The following is a 22,358-nucleotide window of genomic DNA, read 5'->3' as shown; positions in this document are numbered from 1 at the left end:
GTAGGTCTATAAGGTCTATCATGTATCCTGGGGCATTACCCTAGATGATCTTGAGAACCGGAGTGCATATTTTGAATGCAATACGTTCTTTTGGAGCCAGTGCAGTTTTTCTCATAACGGTTTGGCACTTTCGAATCTTGTTTTTTCCGAATATAAGCCTGGCTGCTGTGTTTTGAGCAGTTTGGAGTTTCTTTATGATTTGTTCTTTACATCCCGCGTAGATTCCGTTGCATTACTCTAGATGGCTTAGTACCATGGATTGCACTAAGTTGCGAAATATTTCCCTCGGGAAGAAAGGTTTCACTCATTTGAGCTTCCACATTGAGTTAAAAATTTTCTTTGTTGTGGCTTTCTCTTGGCTCTCCAGTGTAAGATTTTGGTCGATTGTAACTCCGAGAATTTTCAGGCTGTCTGAGATAAGGAGGGTGTGGTCTGGGGTGGTTATGGTGGTGGGTTTGATTGTGTTATAATGGGATGTGAGGATGAGACAGTGTGTTTTTTCTTTGTTGAGTTTTAGTTGAAATGTATTCGCCCAAGAGTTCATGATGTTCAAGCTGAGTTTGATGTTTCGGTGATTTCCGTTAGATCATTTTTGTAAGGGATGTACAATGTGACGTCGTCCGCATATATGAAAGGGTTAAGGCCTTGATTGGATAGGGACTTGGCTAGTGGGGTCATCATTAGGTTGAATAGGAGCGGTGATAGTGGTGATCCTTGAGGTACCCCGCAGTCTGCTTTCCATGGTGATGATATGGTCAATTTCGATTTCACTTGATAGGTTCTGGTTGTTAGGAAGCCCTTAATCCTGTTAAGTACACTTCCACTGACCCAAAATATTTTAGTATGTTTAGTAGTATGTTATGGTTCACCATGTCGAATTGTAGGAGAAGTATGCTATTGCCTGTTGCAATTTCTTGTTTGAATTTGGCTAAGAGGGTAATTAGTACTATTTCGGTGCTGTGGTTGGAACGGAATCCTGATTGAGATTCGTGTAGTATTGAGAAGTTGTTTGTGTAGTCAGTGAGTTGTTTGGTAACCACGCTTTCCATCAGTTTGATTACCAGTGGGATTGAAGCTACTGGGCAGTAGTTGGTGATATCGTGTTTTTTTCCCTTGGTATGTTTTGGTATTGGGATGAGTAGGATGTTGCCTTTTTCCTTGGGGAAAAAGCCCATGTCAAAGCATGTAGTTTAAGTGGGATGTGAGGTCTGCTATGAAGCGGTGGGGAGAAGATTTTAATAGGTAGCTAGGGCAAGTATTCAGTTTACAGTGAGTTTTAGAGAACCTATTAAGCGCTTGATTGACTGTTTTGACAGTAAGGGGGGCGAAACTTGTCCAAACTCTGTCTGCTGTATATCAAGTAAGTATATCAAGTTAATAAACTAAACAACCTTAAGCAAAGACGGACAGTTCTGAGTGCTTGGACATAGAAGTACACCAAGTCTTAAATTTAAGCCTGGGATGTACCTACTCCTATATTGAGGATGTCATGCTAGTCTCCTGATGAATATCCGTTGACTTAAAAGTATATCTGTACAAGGTCTTCAGAGATATGATTTGAGCCATTCTGACTGGACTTAAACGAGATTACTGAGGCAGTTGATTTGATTGACTCCAGCGCTCTTCAATGCCCATTGAGTGGTGGATATGTCAGTGTCATTTTGTTTCTGTTCCTGTGCTAGCCCTGACCATAACAAGTGAGGTCTGGCTCCTTGGTCCAAGAAGTAGGGGCAATGATCATCTCTACATTGATTCTGAGCAAGTCTACTATTAAATCTGTTACTTTCATCTGGTGTGGCTATCCTGCTGTCAAAGCCTGAGAGCATTTGGGGTTCTGACTATTAACAGTTTTGTTGAGTGGTTCTGGAGAAGACTGTTCCCGAGGACTCCCCTTTGCAGTCAGAGGGAAATCATTTCTCAGAAGAAGACATTTCTTTCCCTAATTTAGTTTACAGCATGGATTTTCAACCCAGGCTTGAGGCGTTATGCATAAGAACTTTGCATGCACTGCCTCCATTATGTGTACCATATTTTTTGGACTATAAGACACACTGGATCATAAGACGCACTTAGGTTTTAGAGGAGGAAAATAGGGAAAAATATTTTGAAGCAAAAAGTGTGGTAAAATATTTAATAACATAAATAACAATATTTAACCAATGTAAACAGAACTCAACAGCAGCATTAACAACCATTATTACTGACTTTAAGCTTTAAGTATAGAAACTCCTCTAATTATCAGGGAACCCCAAGAACTCCTCATCACTACTGTCCACATTTATGAAGCTGAGTTCCTCAGAATCACTAGTATCACTGACTTCACTCTGTTCATAGAGGATGTCATCTTCAGAGCTGTCTAAGGCATTGCTGATGCCACATTTTTTGAAGGACCTCATAACGGTTTCATCCTTAACTGACTGCCATGAGGTTTTCACCCACTCACAAACTTGGGTGAAAGTGGGCGTTTTCATTCGTCCAGTTGGTGTCAGATCATGATTTCCAGCAGCCATCCATTTATTCCACTCATCTCTCATGAAAACTTTAAATGGCTTGTTGATGGAAACGTCCAAAGGTTGCAACTGGCTGTTAAGCCCCCCCCCCCCCCCCCCCCCCAAGGAATTACGGCTAGATGGGTTTTCTCTTCTTTAAATCTCTTTTTGGTGGCTTCAGTGATATGTGCCCTAAACTGGTCAAGCACTAATAGAGCTGGTTTTTTCAGAAGCCCTCCAGGATGTTTGGACCACACTTTCTCTATCCATATCTTCATGCCATTTTCGTCCATCCATCCTGAACATGAACAGTAACTCCTCTTGGGATTGCCTCTTCTAGCATGGTTTTTCTCTTGAAAATCAGCATTGGTGGCAGTTTGGTGCCATCTGCACAGCAGGACAACACAACCGTGTAATGGGTTTTCTCATGCCCTGAGGTTTTCACAGTTATGGTTCTGGCACCTTTCACATCAACAGTCTTGTTTGATGGAACATTAAAGGTTAATGGAACTTCATCCATGTTCCCAATCTGGCTTATTTCAAATCCATTTTTCTTTCTTGCATCCAGTACAAATTTGTGAAAAGACACAAGCTTGGATTCATATTCTATAGGCATTTTTTGTGCAATCCTACTTTTGGTGCGCATAGCAAGGCCACATCTCTTCATAAATCTGTGGCACCATGATGGTGATCCAGTGAAGTCCTCAATGCCTTTCTCTGTAGCAAGATGTTTGGCTTCATATATGATCATTTTTGTAGATACTAAAAAGCCATTGTTCCTGTGATGTGTGATCCACTCTTTCATATCCACTTCTAACTGTGGCCATTTTGTAGCATGCCCACATTGTTTTGTTTTGTCCGTTTTTTGCAGCTGATCCTCCTGTTTCCTCCATTTCCGTATCATTTTTTTGGTTGGAGGTGGCCCAAAGTGTGTCTCTGCTGCTCTGTTAACATGTTCTTTAGCATACTTCACTACCTCCAGTTTAAAAGGGATTTTATATGAAATCCTTTTCTCCTTTGACATCTTTCCACAATTATGGTAGATTCAGTAGCAGACTACGGTACGCTGTTGTATCTTTCTGCAACAAAATACAGTAATGACAGAACTATCAGCACTGTGTCCTTCATAGTTATGGGGGCACTGTAGCTGAGAACATCAGTGGATGACGCACTGTTATGGGGGAGATCTGCTGCTGATGCACTGTTATGGGGGAGATCTGCTGCTGATGCACTGCTATGGTGGAAATCTGCTGGAGGACCACAGGTTGTGCAACACTCTTGTATGGGGACAGCAGATTTGCACAACCTGTGTGGCTCTGCAGTGGAATTTGCCTATGTTAACGGAGGACTCACCGGTCACCTGATGGAGGCACGTACGGGCGCCGCAGGCTTTCTTCTCCTAACATGCCTGCACTGCCTGTACCCTCCTCCCAACACTATAGTATGTCGCAGTGGGGACTCCGCTCCTGCCTCCCTTGTTTCGCACCGCTGGGATACCCCTCCTCCCAACCCAGGGCCCACAGCATCACCCTACTCCTGCCACCACCGGCTTCCTGCAGCGGCGACCCTGCTCCACTGCCGCCGCCCCCCCCCCCCCCACACACACACACACAGCGAGCAGGTACGCTACATTCAGACTATAAGACGCACCCACATTTTCCTCTCAAATTTGGTGGGAGAAAGTGCGTCTTATAGTCTGAAAAATACGGTAAATCTATCTCAAGGATATTCTTTGAGTATCCTGAAAACCTAACTGGGTGTGTCTCAAGGATTGGGTTGAGATCCACTAATTTATAAGATAAATAGTAGTAGTAGTAATTTATAAGATAGCGATTCCATCCCATTTGCTTTGAAGACTTCAGGATTGTCCAGAGATCTGCATCAATTGGAACAAAACACCAGGATCAGAAACTGCTAACTGAAACCAACACTACAATTTGTGCGTTAATGTTCATATCTATAACTTATACTTATACTATCTCTAAAACTCTTGCTGAAGCTTCCTCAGCATTAAAACTTCTAAATAATTTCAAAGGAGTGAAACACATCCATCTGATGAATGTCTTTCTTTCAATGTTTTTTTATTGATGACAGTACAAAGGAAACACATCCATAATATGAATACACAGAGTCAAATGTGAACCTGTACTCAGTAAAGACAAAATGATATAATCAGTCATCCAGCTTTTTAATATTTTATCCCTGCCCCACCCCTCTATTTTATGATTAATGTTTAAACACATTTTCTATAATAACTTTCCAACTGTAATTATCTTACCCATTTCCCTTACTGAATAAACTGCAGTTCTTTCTTAATCTCCTACTGCTTGATGCTTCCTTGTTTATATTTAGGTTCCAACGTATTATGCTACCATGTCACTACATACGCTCCTCACCCAACAAGTACAAGAAAATATCGACCCAACCTGATGTACCGTGTTTAACAAGTTCAGCATCCATTTTCCTTAACCCCCGTAGCTAACCCCCTTCTCTCCCTCTATTCCTCTTCCCACCAGAAGGCACCCCAACTACTCGTGAAACTGCCTCTGTCCCGTCCCTCCCCCCACAGAACCTTCTCCCCACGCTCACCCCTGATAAATGCCTTTAATGAACAGAAGTGCCTGTTAAGTATTAGATACTGGACTTTTAAAAACCAAATTAGCAAGCATTTCCCCTAGCTACATTCCAAGGTATGGTTAAGGTCAGTGACGCCTCTTTGTCTTACAAATACCTGAACTGTTCATATCATCTCCTCCTCCCCTCTTCATTGTCTGCAGCAATCTCAAGCCTGCATCTTGAATATATAGTAACATAGTAGATGACGGCAGATAAAAACCTTTATGGTCCATCCAGTCTACCCAACATGATAAACTTATTATATGTGATACTTTATATGCATACCCGACCTTGATTTGTCATTGCCATTTTCAGGGCACAGACAGTAGAATTCTACCCAGCACTAGTTTTGCTTCCCAATTACCAATGTTGCCACCCAATCTCTACTAAGATTCTGTGGATCCATTCTTTCTGAACAGGATTCCTTTTGTGTTTCTCTCATGCATTTTTGAATTCTGTTACCGTTCTCATCTCCACCACCTCCCACGAGAGGGCATTCCAAGTATCTACCACACCCTCTCTGTGAAATAATACTTCATGACATTTTTCCTGAGTAAATAAGAGAGCTATCTGAATTTGTAACCATGAGAGCCACACTAAGGCCCAGCGTTCACCATAAACTACTACTACTACTTAGCATTTCTATAGCGCTACAAGGCATACGCAGCGCTGCACAAACATAGAAGAAAGACAGTCCCTGCTCAAAGAGCTTACAATCTAATAGACTAACTATGGAAGAACAGCAGTCTATTAGAGGAACCCCAGGAATGCTTAAGGTCGATTTACTTGACCTCAGCTCTGTACTTATAACCATACTTCAAACAGCAAAAAAAGGAAATCAACAACTCTCCCTACTGCTGCACGACTGACTTTGGAAGAATGGCAGTTTAAATGAGAAACCCTACCTAATTACGTCGAGTCATAGCGTCATTTTGAAGTCTGCCATACCTCCCCACCTTAAGAGTTCCGGAGACACAATGACCTCTTCTCACCATCGGTAGCATCTGTCTTCAAGGAGAACTGAAATCTTTAATAGCGTACATTTAAAACTGATAAAGAGACCTAAACCCGACTGACTTAAACTATCTCAAAAAGCTATCACCATGAAATGGCTCACATGAATTTGCTTAACCCTCTTTGAGCACATTGGACAGCAACCCACTAGATAACTTAGTGCCTAATTCTAGCCCCATAATCTATAATTGGTCTAGAAAACCCTGTACTAAAAACACCCTAATTGTAATGTCAGATATCTGCTGGACAATGCCAATATATACAGTCAGAATACTACTATGGTTACGGACCAGAACAAAATGTCTAACTTTCAACAGCCTAAAAAAACCTTGATACCTTTTGCAATTAACCAAACAACTCTCCCTTTTGGAACACAAGTCTCCACTCCTGCCCCAGCCATCCATATCAATGCTAGATCTGTAGGGAACAAGACTTTCTTACTCAGATCTGTTAGAATCTTCAGATCTGGGTTTTCTGTATCTCAGAAACATGATTTGCAGAAGCTGATAGTCTGATACTGCCCCACATCTATCCACACAGTTATTCTTCATTCTCCAAGACATGGTAAAAAAAGGAGGCAGACTTGCTCTTATATTTAAGAGTTTTTTCCATGTGTCTTCAGCTAGTTCTGGGATTTTCTCTGAACTGGAATATATGCTGTACAAATTCTGCAATGATTCAAACGAGGCAAATCAAATTGCCCTACTCCTCATTTACCAATCTTCCGGGAGCTTGGTCCAAGGCAGAACCACTACTTGTAGAGATTACTTCCTCTGTCATGTCACAGTTCTCAAGGATTATCTTCCTGGGAGACTTAAACCTACACTTGGAAAATGATGCAGACACCAATGTCCACAACTTCAAATCATTCCTGAATGACTGTGAACTAACTGCCTTCTCCGAGGGTGCAACTCATGATAAAGGACATATGTTAAGACTTCATGACATCCTATCCTAATAGCTTGATCAGTTCATTCAAATGGAAGCCAGTACCATGGTCTGACCATTTCCAACTGGATTTCACCATTGATATCTGTATGTCAAGCTTAACCAGACACAAGTCATCCAAAATCATTTCCACCAGAAGTAAAATCAACGAGGCAACTTTCTGGTCGGAGCTAGCAGATTCCCTCACTACTGCATCTACACATGGTTTGATCAAATCCCACTGGGACACTAAGGTGAAAGCTGTACTAGACAAAATTGCTCAATTTACCACTAAAAAGATCAAGTTATCCAGAAATTTGCCATGGTTTACAGAGGAACTATCCATCCTAAAAAAGGAATGTCGACACGTTGAAAAGCAATGGAGAAAGGACAAAGATACTACTGATAAATCCAAATGGAAGTCAGCCTTCCGACGCTACAAAAGAAGGTAGCTGACTTAAAACGCCAATACTGTAGTTGCCTAATAGGTCAAGATCTTGACAACAAAAAACTTTTCTCCTTAGTTAAAACACTAGCTTCCACCGCCCAGGACCTCACTGATCATTTCGCCAATAAGATTTCCAAATTAGGTTCCGAACTATCTAAGGCTACTCCAATAGAGGAGAATAGCCCAACCCCTAGTTCAGCCTTTAATCGCTGGAGATTCTACAACCCAAGGACTCAAAACTGACTAAAACTAGGAATCTTTTCAATCACTAACTTTTGAGAATGTAAGATCAATACTGTTGAAGTGCTCCTGAGCCGCCTGCTCCCTGGATCAATGGCCAAACACCTACTCAAATCCATCCCTATGGAATCGGTAAACTGTTTACTCGATCTCAATGAGCTTTAAAAACTGGCTCTTCGTCCTGATATGGGCAAGATTGTTCTCACTCCACTACTGAAGAGATCTGGGCTAGACGTAACATTGCCTGCAAACTACTGTCCAGTTGCGAGCATACCCCTTTTTACTAAAGCATTAGTAACCAAATCTTTTTTTTTTTTTTTTTTTTTTTTTTTTTTTTTTTTATCTGGAAAAGTTTTCTATTTTACACCTGGTCACAATTGGATCCAGATCGTCACGTAGAACGGAAACATTACTGCTAGTTCTAATACATATGTTAAGCAACACTATGCAAAAGCTGAGCAAGTAATTCTTTCTCCAATCACTATATCGGCGGCTTTCGATTTGGTTAACCACACATTGCTACTCGAACGTCTGGATCAGATAGGAATAACAAGAACTGTGCTCAAATGGTTCACTGAATTCCTTTCAAATTGAAGCTATTCTGTCAAGCAAAACAACCAACTTTCCAACTACTGGTCTACTAACTGCTGAGGTCCGCAAGGATCTCCCCTCTCACCAATCCTGTTCAACCTCTTTGTCATCCCTTGCCTCAATACACCTGGTACTTAAATAAACTACTATTATCCTATAGCCGGATGACATTCTGCTTCTATTACCAGTAAACAGCATCAAACAAGATTCCAACTCAGTCTGTAGCGAATGGTATAACTGCTGTTAGCACCTGGGCCCTGACCAATAAACTGAATGCGCAAAAAAAACAAGGTCCTGGGCTTCCAAAATCAGGGAGTTTGACCAAAAAGCCTTCACACTACTAGTAGTAGTGCTTGTCTATTTTCTTCAGAAAATCCTGAAAAGGATGTTAAGATACCATATTCTGTTGTCTGCGCATCATTTGTTTAGAGAACCAGGACGCCTATTAGGCTGGTGGGTAGCCTTCTGGAGCAGCATGGGGTAAATGGAGACTCCAGAGCGTTCCTTGGGCTGGAGGTGACACTCGGCCCCGACCTGAGAGCTTCTTCTTAGCCGTGAGGAAGCAGCTCCCCACTTGTTCTGCGTCCAGGAAGTGTCATGGAAAGCGAGCGGCAAAAGGCTCTGGATCACCCAGAGGGTGGAGTGAAAGCTCCAAAGGCGTTGGGTTTACCAGCAGGAGCTGAGATGGCTGTAGTTTCTATCTCTGGGGAGGTTGCTATGAGAACAGAATCTTATTTGTGAAGCCTCCTAAAGTGACTTTAGACATTCTTTGGTCCTTAGTTGCGGATCTGGGTAAAGCTTTGTGCCGCAAATTTCAGCAGAAAACCGCCTAGGCAGAGAATTCTGAAATCCCACGGAGAGAAAAAAAGGGGTTGTGGAAAATGGACCACGGACTCCAGAAATGACAAGGACAATCTGGATACATGAGATCCAGTCCATTTCCCAGTGCCCTTTTTTTTCTCTAAAGCTTTGTGCCCCCAGATTCAAAATTGGACCGGGGACTGGCTATTTTGGAAAGGAATATATGGGAAACTAGCACTGGGTTGAAAATATTGTCTGAAAAAGTGCATAAACAGGAAAAGGAATTGGAGGCAGTTAAGTCTCTTCAAACAAATATAGTGAAAGATTTATCTAGCTTGAGGAGGAAAGCTGAGTCATTTGAAAACTCCATTAGGAGTAATAATTTAGTTCCTGAACTTCCCTAAGGTTTTTGCAGTTACTCCTCGAGGTGTGCTTGAGAGAGAGATTGAGGAAAATTTTGGGGGTTGCTGAAGAAATATATTCCACTCATTTCTCGTATATTATTTGCCTTCTAAATTTGTGGCTACGCAAAAGAATGCAGATCAGTAGGATCTGCCGTTGGATGTGTCTGTGGTATAGATACAGAATTAGCCGTTGTATCAACCTTGGTGGCTATTGTGGTTTTGACCCTGGATAAGAACTGGCTATTGCAAATGTATTTCAAGAATAAAGAAAAGACTTTTTGGGACTCAGATTTTCCCTTATGTCTCTAGAGACACTCAGAAACGGCGTCAGCAGTTTTTACTGCTGAAGCCTGGAGCCCTTCAGATAAAGGCTACCTTTCAGATAAGGGCTACCTTTTTCTTACCTTATCCTTGTAAATGTGTAGTCAGGTATCAGTTGATCAAATATGTCTCTTTTGAACCTTTTCATCTTGCAGCTTTTTTTGCAACTAAACATATCACAGGAAGTTAGTTATGTTTATGCCCTTGTGATTGGCTCTCTTTAGTGTAATTTTGAGATTCCTGTTACCTGGTCAGATCTTTTGCCTTATTTTATTTTTCCTTTAAATTTAGTTTCTCCATTATTCGTAGTCTTGGATTTTAAAATGTGGACTTATGACTTCTAATATATATTTGTTGCTCTTTACCTCCCCCCCCCCCTTGTTTTTTTACATTTATTTTTGGAAGTTAACTTTTCTGTACAAGTGTATTGCTTGGATAGTAAATGTTAAATACTCATAAATTAAAAAAAAAAAGTTTTAAGGTCAGATTTAAACGTAAGCATTTATTCTTGTATTCCACATATACCCAACAGGTTCAATGCAGATCACAATAACAATATCGGTGGGATTTTTCTAAACAAAGACTGGAAGAAAGTGCATTCCAAAGGGTAGAACCTGATACATTGAAAATTTTAGAGCGGATAAAATCATAACACGTAGTGTGGAATGATGACACAACAGGCAATTATTTTGAGATGAGGTTTTGGAAGGTGGAGAGTATGGTGTGAGAGAGGTATAGAGAGATACCAGACATGTTATGTACCATTGTAAGTTCAGTTTGCCATATTCACCTCCTGCCAGTCTGAGATTTTGTCTGGCATGAGGGGAGGGGGGAAGGTGTGGAGAACAATCCTACCAGTGCACCCAGCAGATGCCTTCTTCAAATTATACCTCCACATTGTAACATTTTGTAGAACTTAGTTTTGCATGCTGTGTTCTGCCAGGAATAACTATGGGTTGGAGCTCTAAATACAAACTTGTTGTTTTTTTGTTTTTTCTTAGATGGTTCAGAACTTTCAAGATGAGAGTTGTTTCTTGATCGCCGCAGTAAAAGGTAGGTGTCTGTCTTGAAAAGTGGTAATATCGAAGATATTCCTTCTTCCCTGCACAGTCCTTTTGTACCTCACCTCCAAACAGTATGCCCAGGCATATCAGTGGACTGGTAGGAAGTAAGCCACTTCTTGTGCTCCCTTCATCCATTCTATACAGCAGGGGGTGCCTGATGAACGAGGATCTGGTTTGGGATTTCGGTGCTGCGGCTCCAGCTCACACTTTAGCATTGTTATTTACTTAATTCCAAGCAGGTTTTGATGGTGCAGGACACTTGTTCCGAGTACTCGTCCAGTGAACAAATTCTGTTGTATTTGATATTAAAATTACAGATATTTAAAAAAAATGCTAATTCAATATTAAGCAGTAGTGGTTTTTTTTTTTTAAACTCAGGTTCACTATTGTTCCTTTCTTGGTAGTCAAATTATGGAGTATAGTGTTGTGTATTTAAATTATTTTTAGCTTTTCATTTTTAATATATTAGGTGGTGTACACATTTAATAAACACAGATATCTCATATATGTTGGTGGGGCCATAGATTGAGGGTTTTTGGATAGTGTGCATTGGCTTTTAGCTGGTACTGCTTGCTTTTGTGGCCAGCTTCTCTTTGTAGTGCAAAATGTCTATGTTCTGGTTTACACCTTCCACTTCAAATACCAGTTCTGGGATTTTTCTGGTGCGTTTGAAACTGTAGCTAGTAGAACAAGTGCTGTACTGCAAATAAAAGTTACCTCAGATTGACATTTAAGGCCTTACTTTATTTTATTTTTTGTTAATTAAAAAAAAAAAAAAATGAAACCCAGGATGGATAAGAAAAAAAAATACAGTACCTCGGGGGCCCTTTTACTAAGGTGCGCTGAAAAATGGGCTGTGTTAGTGTAGGTGTGTGTTTTGGGTGCGCGCAGATCCATTTTTCAGCGCACCTGTAAAGCCTTTTTTAAAAATTTTTGACGAAAATGGACGTGCAGCAAAATAAAAATTGGCATGTGTCTATTTTGGGTCTGAGACCTTACAGCCAGCCATTGATTAGCAGTAAGGTCTCGCACGTTACCCATTGACTTGCAGTAAGGTCCTCGCGCGTTAACCGGTGTGGTAATTGTCTATGCATGTAGACTGTCTATTACTGCCCAGTTCTGCCATGTGCCAGAAAATAAAAATTATTTTCTGACGCGTGTAGTAGACACGCAAATGAAATTACCACAAGGGCCATGTGGTAGCTGGGCAGTAACTCAAAATTGACATGCGTTGGGCGACTGTAGGCGCCTATGTGGCTTAGTAAAAGGGCCCTTCAATGACATAACATACAAAAAAAAAAAAACCCTTATTGTCCAGGTAGACCAGTCCAAACCAGCGGGTCATGCCCCCAAACTACCAGATGGAGTTAGAGAAACATGAGTTTCCAGTGACTTCACTTCTTATAAAGAGAAGTGCAGCCTGGAGAGAGTCCATATTTCTTTATCTCCAGCAGATGCAGGTTGCACTGGTACAGCTGTTTGTTTGTTTGTTTTTTTGTTTGTATTCTGGTGCAGCCTGATTCCCTCATGCTCAGGTCACACAACTTGAATCCTGTTCGTGTGTCTGAAGTCCATCTAACCACTTGGGGATAGGTCCATGTATCCTTATCTGGTTGAGTCAGGGTCATTTTTAGCTTCCTGGTCTCACAGCCCTTGCCCTCAGGCTTGCACTCCTTGAGCAGCTGGTGCAGATCCAGTAGCACTCTTGCCAGCAGGGGTATAGGCCATTTATGGGGTGGTCTTGCCCTCCCACCCCCACAGCTGGAGCCTCAAAATATAAGCTAGTAAGTATAGAGGGAGGAGAGAAAGGAGGATGGCTGTTAAGCCTTGAAAGTTTTGAACAAAAATAAAAGCAGAAGCAGGACTCTGGAGATAAGTGTTTCAGGGGCCTTTGACCTTTCAGGAAGGGGTGCTGGTGAATGTGGTCATCAGGGGAAGATGGTATGCCCACTGGGTGCTGCGGGTTATGCAGCTGTCAGCTCCATGTGCCTCAATTGTGGAGCGGTGCTATCAGGATTGATTTAAAAATGTTCTATGAAGCAACAAGAGTCGGCAGCACAGCAGAGGTGTATTCAGGCCTGAGCAGGTTTACCACAGGTTTTGTCTGGAGCAGCAGCCATGTTTGATTTGGGCTGCCAGTCTCCTGTGGGGTGGAGCAGCAGCAGTGGGTCCAATCCAGGGGAGCGTGGGTTGATTCTGGGTTGATTCTTCCTTGTCCCCATCCTGGATTGTCGTACAGGGTCCCTGGGAGCTTGGGAATTTAGGCCCCAACTAGTAGCAGCCATCTCAGAGGTGGTTTGCAGGGCCCTAGCAGCTTGTCAGTTCATGGGCACAGCTCTTGTGGACCAGTGTTCTTCTCAGAGTGGTGTAAAGAGATCGGGGTTCTGGGTTGCCAAATACTTGCTCCCCCTGGTGTTTCTGAAGAGAACCTAGCCCTTTCTTCCTGTGGTGACCTGGGATCAGTGGGTGAGGCACTGGGGCCTCTGTTCCTTGTGCATACCAACCCCTTGGAGTCCGGGGAGCTCCCCTTGGGAGAAAATAGGGAATCCCCTGTGGTGTGCATCTGATGGGATGAGATTCCTGCCTTGATTTACCGGGTGGCTGCAGTTTTTCAGTCCCTTGAGAAGAGACTGGGAGGGGGGAGATGATCTCCTCCTCATGGGCTACTTTAAGCCCTAGCTATTGAAAACTAGTGAAACCTAAAAATAAATAAATCTGAAATTCAATTTGCATTGTAGCCAGCGTATAAATGGCTGGAAGAAAAGGACATCAAAAATATTTCAGCAGATTAGATTTAATATTTAGCAGATGAATGTTTTTTGGGTTTTTTTTTTTTCCAGTGGAGGGCAGTTAGCCCTCCAGACTCCCCTCCCCACCAATGACAGAAAGATACCTACAAATGCACCCGGTCTGCGGCTCCTCACTACCTCTCTACTCTCATCTCCTCCTATGTTCCCGCCCTTAACCTCTGCTCACAGGACAAATCCCTCCTTTCAGTACCCTTCTCCACCACTGCCAACTCCAGGCTCCGCTCATTCTGCCTTGCCTCACCCTATGCCTGGAACAATCTTCCTCAACCCCTACGCCAAGCCCCCTCCCTACCCATCTTCAAATCTCTGCTTAAAACTCACCTCTTCAATGCTGCTTTCGGCACCTAACCTTTCGAGAAATATAGTATGCCCTATCAGATTGACTCTACACTTATCTTTTAGATTGTACACTTGTCTTTAGATTGTACACCTGTCTTTTAGATTGTAAGCTCCTTGAGCAGGGACTGTCCTTCCATGTTAAATTGTACAGCGCTGCGTAACCCTAGTAGCGCTTTAGAAAATGTTAAGTAGAGTCACTGTTAAAGCAGCTCTTGGTATCCACCGACCTTGAGATACAGGTGGCCATATGTGGGGTTATTTAGCTGAAGCGATCCAAGTAGGTTCAACAGCTCCCAGCTGCCTTTTTGATTGAATTGAGATGTTCTCCAGTTCAGTAACCTCTACTGTGGTCACACCCTGGGGTCTCTGGCTTCAGCACTGGGCAGCACGCTCTGCTTCTAAGGTTGACCTTAGCAACTTCCTTTTAAGGGCTGCTTGTTTGACAAGGATCTGAAAAACTGATGAAAGACTTGGGGGAGCCAAGATCCCAGCACCTACCTGAGGCCGGTCTGTGATATGGCCAGGGCTTCAGAAAACTGGGACTGGAGCTGCTTTTGCTTCTGGAGAAAATCGGGAGTAAGGGAATCCACCACCAAGAGCCAGAAGGGTCAGCTCTTTTGAGGTGCAAAGCAGGCCCAGGAAAAGAGGGACCTTGGGTTTATCAGTTTCTTTCTCTGCCCCAAAAGGGGCCTAATGAGATCACTGGGTCTCTCCTGAACTGGTGCAGATGAAGGCCAGCTCAACTTTTCTGTCCAGGAGTTGGACCCTCATCACCTTGGAGCTGGAGGTGGCGCTACTGATTAGAGTTTGCAGAAAACATTTCAGATTCCTATGTAGTGTCCTCCTGCGGCTCCCCCCTCAAGTGACGGGCAGTGGAAGCCTTGCCTTCAGAGGAGTTTCATGGGTACTATTTCATCATCTTTATGGTCCCAAAGAAAGGTGAATTGTTTTGGCCTATGTTGGATTTCAAGGGGGTCCATGCCTCCTTGAGACTTTTCGGCCAGTAATAGTTTCCGTTTGGCCAGGGAATTTTCTGACATCCATGGATCTTACTGAAGCCTACTTTCAGATCCCTATCTGCCAAGCACACATGCAGTATCTATGGTTCAGGTGCTGGGCTAGCATTGTTGGTTCATGGTCCTACCTTTTGGGCTGACCACAGCAACCTGGACCTTTGCTAAGAACAGGGTAGTGGTCAAGGTCTTCCTTCGCAAGGAGGGGAGTGCAGGTGCATCTCTTTCTAAATGACCAAGTTGGAAGAGAATTCTTGGTCTACGCTGAAATCATCCAGCTGGTTGGGTGATCATTTATGAAAAGTCATCTTCTCCCGGCACAAGAGCTGGAGTTCCTGGGGGTTTGGTTCCTCACCAAAGGAGGCAATGTGCCTGATTCTGGAGAAGATGGGTTAAGCTACAGAATCAGAAAAGGATCCTCTGCAATCGAAGGTAGAGTTCCAGGTCCCAGAATTTTGAGGTCTGTGTCTCTTCATTGGCTCTTGAGAGGGGAGCTTGGATCATGGGATCACCCAGCTCATCTCTTGGTGAGGTCTTCCTAGCTGTCCTGGAGTAGATGGAATTAGAGGGGGTTAGAGATCCCACTGTCAGAGCCAGTTTCCTCAGAGATGGAGGCAAGGACAATTTGGCTGGCAATGCAGGGCTTCCTTCCCTTTCTCATGGAAAGGCTTTCAGACAATGTGTCAATCGGAGGGGAGGGGGGAAGGCAAGAAAATGCAGTGGCCCAGGAGATCCACTGGCTGTGCATTTGGGTAGAACACCATCTCACGGCACTTTCAGCTCTGGACAAAGGAGTGTGGACAGTGTGCAGGCAGACTGCCTCAGTTGGGACCTGGACCTGATTGCCTAAGGGACCCCATCAAGGCAGGTTAAATACCCGGCTCTTTACTTCAGTCTCTAGGAGGCCAAAGGAAAGAAATCCACACACATACCACCAATTAAAAAAAAAATATATATATATATAGACACACACACACACATCAGAGGCTTTCGGGAGAGAGTGTGGGTCCCACTTAACGACAGTGAGTTCACCCAAAACTGTCTCAAAATCCATCAGGTTCTCTGCTCTTTCATTAAGAATTCATGGTCATAAATTAACTGGTTACATCACAAATCATGGGGCACAAACTTTGAAAAAATCATTGGTTAGATTATATTCTGCTTAAATCTGCAAGTTCAGGGGTTTGGGGTATGTTCCAAACTGCTACTGGTTCCAGTAAAAATCTAACATTTATAGGAACTATCATAGATTATTCCATGCATCATCAGTATGCTCAGACATCTGCATGCATCGCATTCACTGTCCTGTTATCTTCCAAGCATGCTTATGTCTAATAAAAGTTTCCTGCATCTGGTAAAGATAGCATTTAGTCATTTTCCATCTTATTTACTATACTAACATTTAACCTCTTAATATTCCTCTCTATGAAATGGTGGTGGGGGTGGGGGGGGGACATTTTTTCCAAATATAACCTTAATATCATCAGACCTAGGGAAGTGAGCCCTGAGTGCAGCCTTCCCAGCTCATTGTGGATTGCTAGGGTCATCACAATCCAACATAATGGCTACCCTGGTCAATTTGAAATGTCAGTGTTTTTTTAAGCTACATATCCTACGGTGGGCTCATCAGGGATACACGCTAGTTTAGGCGTGGCTTAGGCAGGATCCCATTTATGTATTTACTCCCTGGGCCCTTGTTGGTTGTGTACGTCAAAGGATTGCACAATGGTTTTTAACCATCTCGGTGGTTTCAGATAGGACAATGGATTTGTGGACTTGATTGTCTATTCATGGGACTGGGATCTGCTGAGGCAAGGACTGGTTATCATGGAAAACCAATTTGGCATATGGCTTGGCCCTTGAGAGGCAGTGCTTGAAACGCAAGGGTTATCTGGTGGCTTTGGTGGAAACCCTGTTGAAAGCTCAGAAGCCCTCCTCTTCTGTGTCAGTCTAGAGTATCTTTGAGGCATTTTTATTTTAGTTACATTTGTACCCCGCGCTTTCCCACTCTTGGCAGGCTCAATGCGGCTTACATGGGGCAATGGAGGGTTAAGTGACTTGCCCAGAGTCACAAGGAGCTGCCTGTGCCTGAAGTGGGAATCGAACTCAGTTCCCCAGGACCAAAGTCCACCACCCTAACCACTGGTTTATTGCTGAATTAGTGTGGATCCTTTTATTTCTCAAAGATATTCAGTTGGGGCCTAGTTCTTAATTCAGTAGAGGTTGAGGTGACCACCCTTAGGTGGTGTTTAGCTCCAGTTGGGAGTTGCTGCTTGGCAGCCCTATCTGATGTGGTCCACTTTTTTGTATGAGGTGAAGCATCTCTGTCCCCTGCTTTGGATGTTCTTACTGCAATGAGGCCTTAATTTGGTCTTGCGTGCCAGCTGATGTCCTTGAAATATCTCTCCTTGAAGACGTTCCAGGGCAGGTGCTGATTGCACGCTCCATAAGCTAGACTTGCACAGATTTTTGTGGAATTAACCTTGCAGTCACCAGTGAATTTAGTAGATCAAGACCACCTGTTTGGTTTCATGAGCTGCACAAAGGAGAAGTGGCATCCAGAGCATCAGTTATGTGAAAGATCAAAGATGTACAGGTAGCCTATATTAAGGGAAATAAGTTCCATCCCATCTCTGAGCTCTTATTAACTGGACGGAGTTTTGGGCAGCATCTCTGGAGGATATTTGCTGTGTAGCAACTTGGTATTCCCTCCATTCTTTATAAAGTATTACATGCATGATCTGTGGACTAAAGGCGACAGTCTCTTTGGCAGGCAGTTGCTGAGGGGGCCTTCTGTTCCTCCTGCCTGTATGTCTAGAGCTGTGGTACATACTGCTGGTTTTGACTTGTCTAGCTGGACAGTAGCTTCCTAGGTGAAATTTAGTCTTCTGTTAATTTCCTTTGCTTGAAATCTGGTAGACCAGTCCAGTATCCTGCCCCAGAAGTCAGGGTGTTGGGAATTTTTCTGGTAGCAGTTTGTTTTGGGTAAAAGTTTGGTATGCTGCTCATAAGAATTTTTACTTCGTGCGTGTGTGTATGTATGTATGTATATGTATATATATATATGTATGTATATATATATATATATGTATGTATATATATATATATATATATGTATATATATATATATATATGTGTGTGTGTGTATATATATGTGTGTGTGTATATATGGTAATCATAAAATAAGACCTGCTTAGTCTGATGTGTGTGGTAATCTATTCTCAGGTCCACTATTCTGGTTCAACAGCATGAAGAAGAGAATTTTTGCTTTTGAAGTTTACATCTGTGCAATTAGCCAGTAAACAAGTGATTTAAAGGGCGTGCATTGTGGTGTTAGACCCAAGCACGCTATGGGAAGGTGGTGTAAATGTCCAGTAAGAGAAGTGTTTGATATAGTGACAGCCTTTACTGGCTAACTATGGGCTTCTTTTACAAAGCCGGGCTACCGATTCCTGGTGCGGCAAATGAGAGGAAACCTATTCAATTCCTATGGTTTTCCTCTCATTTGGCGCACGGGACTTGCTAGTGCGGCTTTGTAAAAGAAGCCCTGTGTGCTCTGCTGCTTGAACTGTCTACCTGTTTCTTTTAGAGGGGTTTGCCTTCTTGAGATTGCTGTGTGTGGGTTTTTTTTAAAGAGGGGGAAGATTTTAAAATGTTTGTATAGATAATGATTCGGCAACCACAAGTATTAAAATGCAAGGTGTGCAGTGCTGAGTTGGACATGAGCCCAGCCTCTTATCTGGGAGAGTGGCCTTCATTCCTTGGAAATGTGTAGCAACTTCAAATAGAAATGCTCTTCCGAGTGGAGGAGTGGCCTAGTGGTTAGAGCACCGGTCTTGCAATCCAGAGGTGGCCGGTTCAAATCCCACTGCTGCTCCTTGTGATCTTGGGCAAGTCACTTAACCCTCCATTGCCTCAGGTGCAAACTTAGATTGTGAGCCCTCCTGGGACAGAGAAATATCCAGTGTACCTGAATGTAACTCACCTTGAGCTACTACTGAAAAAGGAGTGAGCAAAATCTAAATAAATAAAAAATATTGAGTTCTTCCATAAGTAAGAGATGGAGACATCAGAGCCTGTCTGGTTAATAAATGTGTTTTGTCTTCCAGAAATTTGTTAAAAGCTTTTCTTAAACTCAACTGTACCATATCTTCTGGCAGCAATTTTTTTAGGATTAGAATATGGCCCTACAATTCAGATCTGCCTAGAGTTGTGGAGCAGTCATTGTGTCTTGCTTTATAATCTGGGGAATGTGTTCTCGTCTGTGTAGATTTCTGTCTGACTTTTTTTTTTTTTTAATTCTTTCTTGGCAGAGACTGGTGAAGGGCTCCATATAATTATGAAGTAATGGTGATACATGAATGTTGGATTGTGGCTCCAATGCAAAATGAAATTAAGCTCATGATGACTTGGAGAAGACTATCCGTGAACAGCATAACTTCAAGATCCTAACTTCACCGTGTTAAAAAGAGAATGTTTCATATTGAAAACAAAATGACTTTTCTAAGAGCTGTTTGAGAGGTGAACCTGATGACCATTGCCATAGCTAAGCAACTCATAAGAGTTATCAAGCTGTGACAGCTTGCAAACAGGCATGGACAACATAAAAGCAGGCAAAGGTGCTCGCCCTTCCTTTTAAACAAGGCAAACAATGGCCAGTAGATATGGTTTCTAGAAGCACTTGTGCTCCGCAGTTATACTATATCCAGTTTAGTAATGAATGTTTACCTGTTGGAGGGCATATACCTTTCTGTGCCAGCTTGTTTGTAAGTGCTTGTAGCTCATGCAGTTCCTTATTTTTGATATTAGTGGAACTCCTTTTGTGTGTGGAAAGGAGCAGTTTCTGTGGTGGCCAGGTGTTATGAAAAACTGGATGATATGACAGCAGTTTCCCTTATAAAGCAGAGTATAGAACAATTTGTGTAAGAAAGCTAAAGGACGAACTGAACAAGGTATTCAGTTAATGAAAATATGCAATATGTGCATAAAGCAAATTATACTGTCTAATACAGTACCCTGGAGCAATTAATATCTTGTTGAATATAGATAATTTTTTTTTCTTGTTTTGTGAAACAAATTTCAGAAAAATCTATTTATTCTTTTAATATTTGTTTCTAGCATGTCATGTGGAATACCAGTGCAGGTTAAACTTTTTCTTCCCCTTCCTAAACTGATGGTCTTCAAATTCAGCTTAATTTGTGACAGCACCAAGCTGTACCAGCATTAATTAAACTGTTTATTTTAGCAGCAGTTAAATGTTTTGCAGTTGTCAAATCTATATAGTTGGCAAGTATTCCTTTTTATTTTTTTTTTTTTCATTAAATATGCTTTTTATATTCACTCTTTAACCCATTGACGCTAGTAAGTTCTTTTGATGGTGTCTCATTTGGAAGACTAAATAATTCTCTATGCTGATGAAAGAACAGTTTTCAAATGGAGGATCTAGATTTTGTTCCTTCACCTAGTACTTCTTTGCACCTTCACAAAATTCTCATTGTGTTTTTGTTTTTTGTTTTTTTTTGTTACATTTATACCCCGCGCTTTCCCACTCATGGCAGGCTCAATGCAGCTTACATGCGGCAATGGAGGGTTAAGTGACTTGCCCAGTACATCTTCTGTTGTACTAAAGATCCTGTAGTTAACACACAGATTTAGTTTGGTTTCTGATTCTGCTGTGTTATGCGGTAACACCTGTACTTGAGGCTCTTTGCTAGGTTAGCTGAAGCCACTCAGTTGTGGACAGATGCTCTTGTTTGGCAGGTCTCAATGTAGTTCTAGAATCTGGCATCCATGTCCACTTCTGATGTTGTATGTAGTATCAATAACTGTTTAATATCCATTAAAGTTATCTAGAAGGGATGTGTTAGGATTATAATGCTGGATTGTGCAATTTTAAACCACTACACGGAAAGGCTGGTTTGTTTTTATTCACTGACTAGCTTGCAGATGGCTGAAGTATTTAGTAACAGATGAAGTGTATGTGGGGATGCAGTCCTCATTCTGTATGTTTTTGCTTTAAGTCCTAGAAAACAATTGCTTCTTCCCACCATCTTTGCCTGCCCTTTTTTTAAAACAAATTCACAAAAATTTTAGTTTGTCATGACAGAACTGTTTTTCATATAACTCAGGTGGGAAACTTATTTTATTTTGTACACATTGATCTTACTGTTTTGTTTTTGTTTTTTGTTTTTTTTTTAACCTCGGCAGGCTCCTTAATTAAATGCTCACCATGGTTTCCATATCGGACTGTTTTAGTTGTGGAGAAAGCCCTTGATTGGAAAATCATTGTAAATGTTACCACAGATAACATTTTGGACAGTTTGAGAACTATACAGATTTATCTCATCTGATTTGAAATTCAGATTAATTTTAGGTGCCAGCAAAAATTGCTTCTCTATGTATTTAAAGAACTGGGATTTAAGCATTTCTAAGTACAATAAACATTTTTCAATCATTTTGTAAACATGTTTCTCTTAATTTACTGGTAAGCACTTAGATTTAGAAAAATAAAATTACTGTTAGAAATCTGAGTGGTTCAAGCCAACAGGATGTGTGTGTGTGCAGAGTTTGTAATATTGATAGCTGCCATCAGATAAAGCTTTAAAATGTTTGAGAAATCAGATTTTTTCAGTCATACTTAATACTTGATTTTACAGTTGAAGTTTTCTGCCATCTAAAATTTCATAACTGCCTTCCCATATTTATTACTGCTTTCTTAAACTGTCAAAATTAAGGATGTACATGGAAAGTTTTTAGTTTTTTAATTTTGCTCTTTAGCTCGTTTGTTTTTAAATTTTGATCTCCCAGATATATATTTTGGCTTTCTTTAAAGGAGTATTTAATTTCCCTGTGTAGTGCTTCTGTTAATGTTTATGTTGAGTATTTAAAACTTATTTTATTAATCTTGAAATCCAGATACTGCTCTGTAGCTATCCATTTTCTGCATTACTGAACTTAGAAATTTCACTAACTCCATCAAAGGGGTCCACTAAGGTGCACTGAAAAATCGCTTACGGTAGTGTAGACGCAGGTTTTGGGCGCGTGCCAATGCATTTTTCAGCACGCCTGTAAAAAAAGGTTTTTTAAAAAACATTTTGCTGAAAATAGATGTGCGGCAAAATCAAAATTTCAATTAGACGATTCAAAAAGGAATTGGTACTAACTGGGGACGAGGATCCCTCCTCAAAGCCCTTCTCACTATCTGTTGAGGAATACTAGTGTATAGGAAACATTAATTTATCCAGGAATTATAAATCATTTAGTAGATTAAAAAAATGGGTC

General features: G+C 41.7%; 1 protein-coding gene across 9 annotated transcripts in view; it reads left to right on the top strand.

The window, feature by feature from the left end:
* Window positions 1-21,531, top strand: part of UBP1 (upstream binding protein 1) — a 330,162-nt gene extending 308,631 nt beyond the window's left edge. For 8 of the 9 annotated variants that reach the window (XM_030203410.1, XM_030203389.1, XM_030203427.1 and 5 more), the window contains 2 exons: window positions 10,853-10,904; window positions 19,391-21,531. In XM_030203410.1, coding sequence (XP_030059270.1) covers window positions 10,853-10,904; window positions 19,391-19,425 — 87 coding nt within the window. In that variant the 3' untranslated portion in view covers window positions 19,426-21,531. The remainder of the gene's footprint in view (window positions 1-10,852; window positions 10,905-19,390) is intronic. The other variant, XR_003942186.1, reaches the window with a different exon arrangement.
* Window positions 21,532-22,358: the final 827 nt, after the last annotated feature.

Source organism: Microcaecilia unicolor, chromosome 1 (assembly GCF_901765095.1).
Source record: "Microcaecilia unicolor chromosome 1, aMicUni1.1, whole genome shotgun sequence".
Taxonomy (NCBI): Eukaryota; Metazoa; Chordata; class Amphibia; order Gymnophiona; family Siphonopidae; genus Microcaecilia; species Microcaecilia unicolor.
The sequence above is the reverse complement of the archived record's forward strand: the minus strand, read 5'-3'. Positions and strand labels throughout refer to the sequence as shown.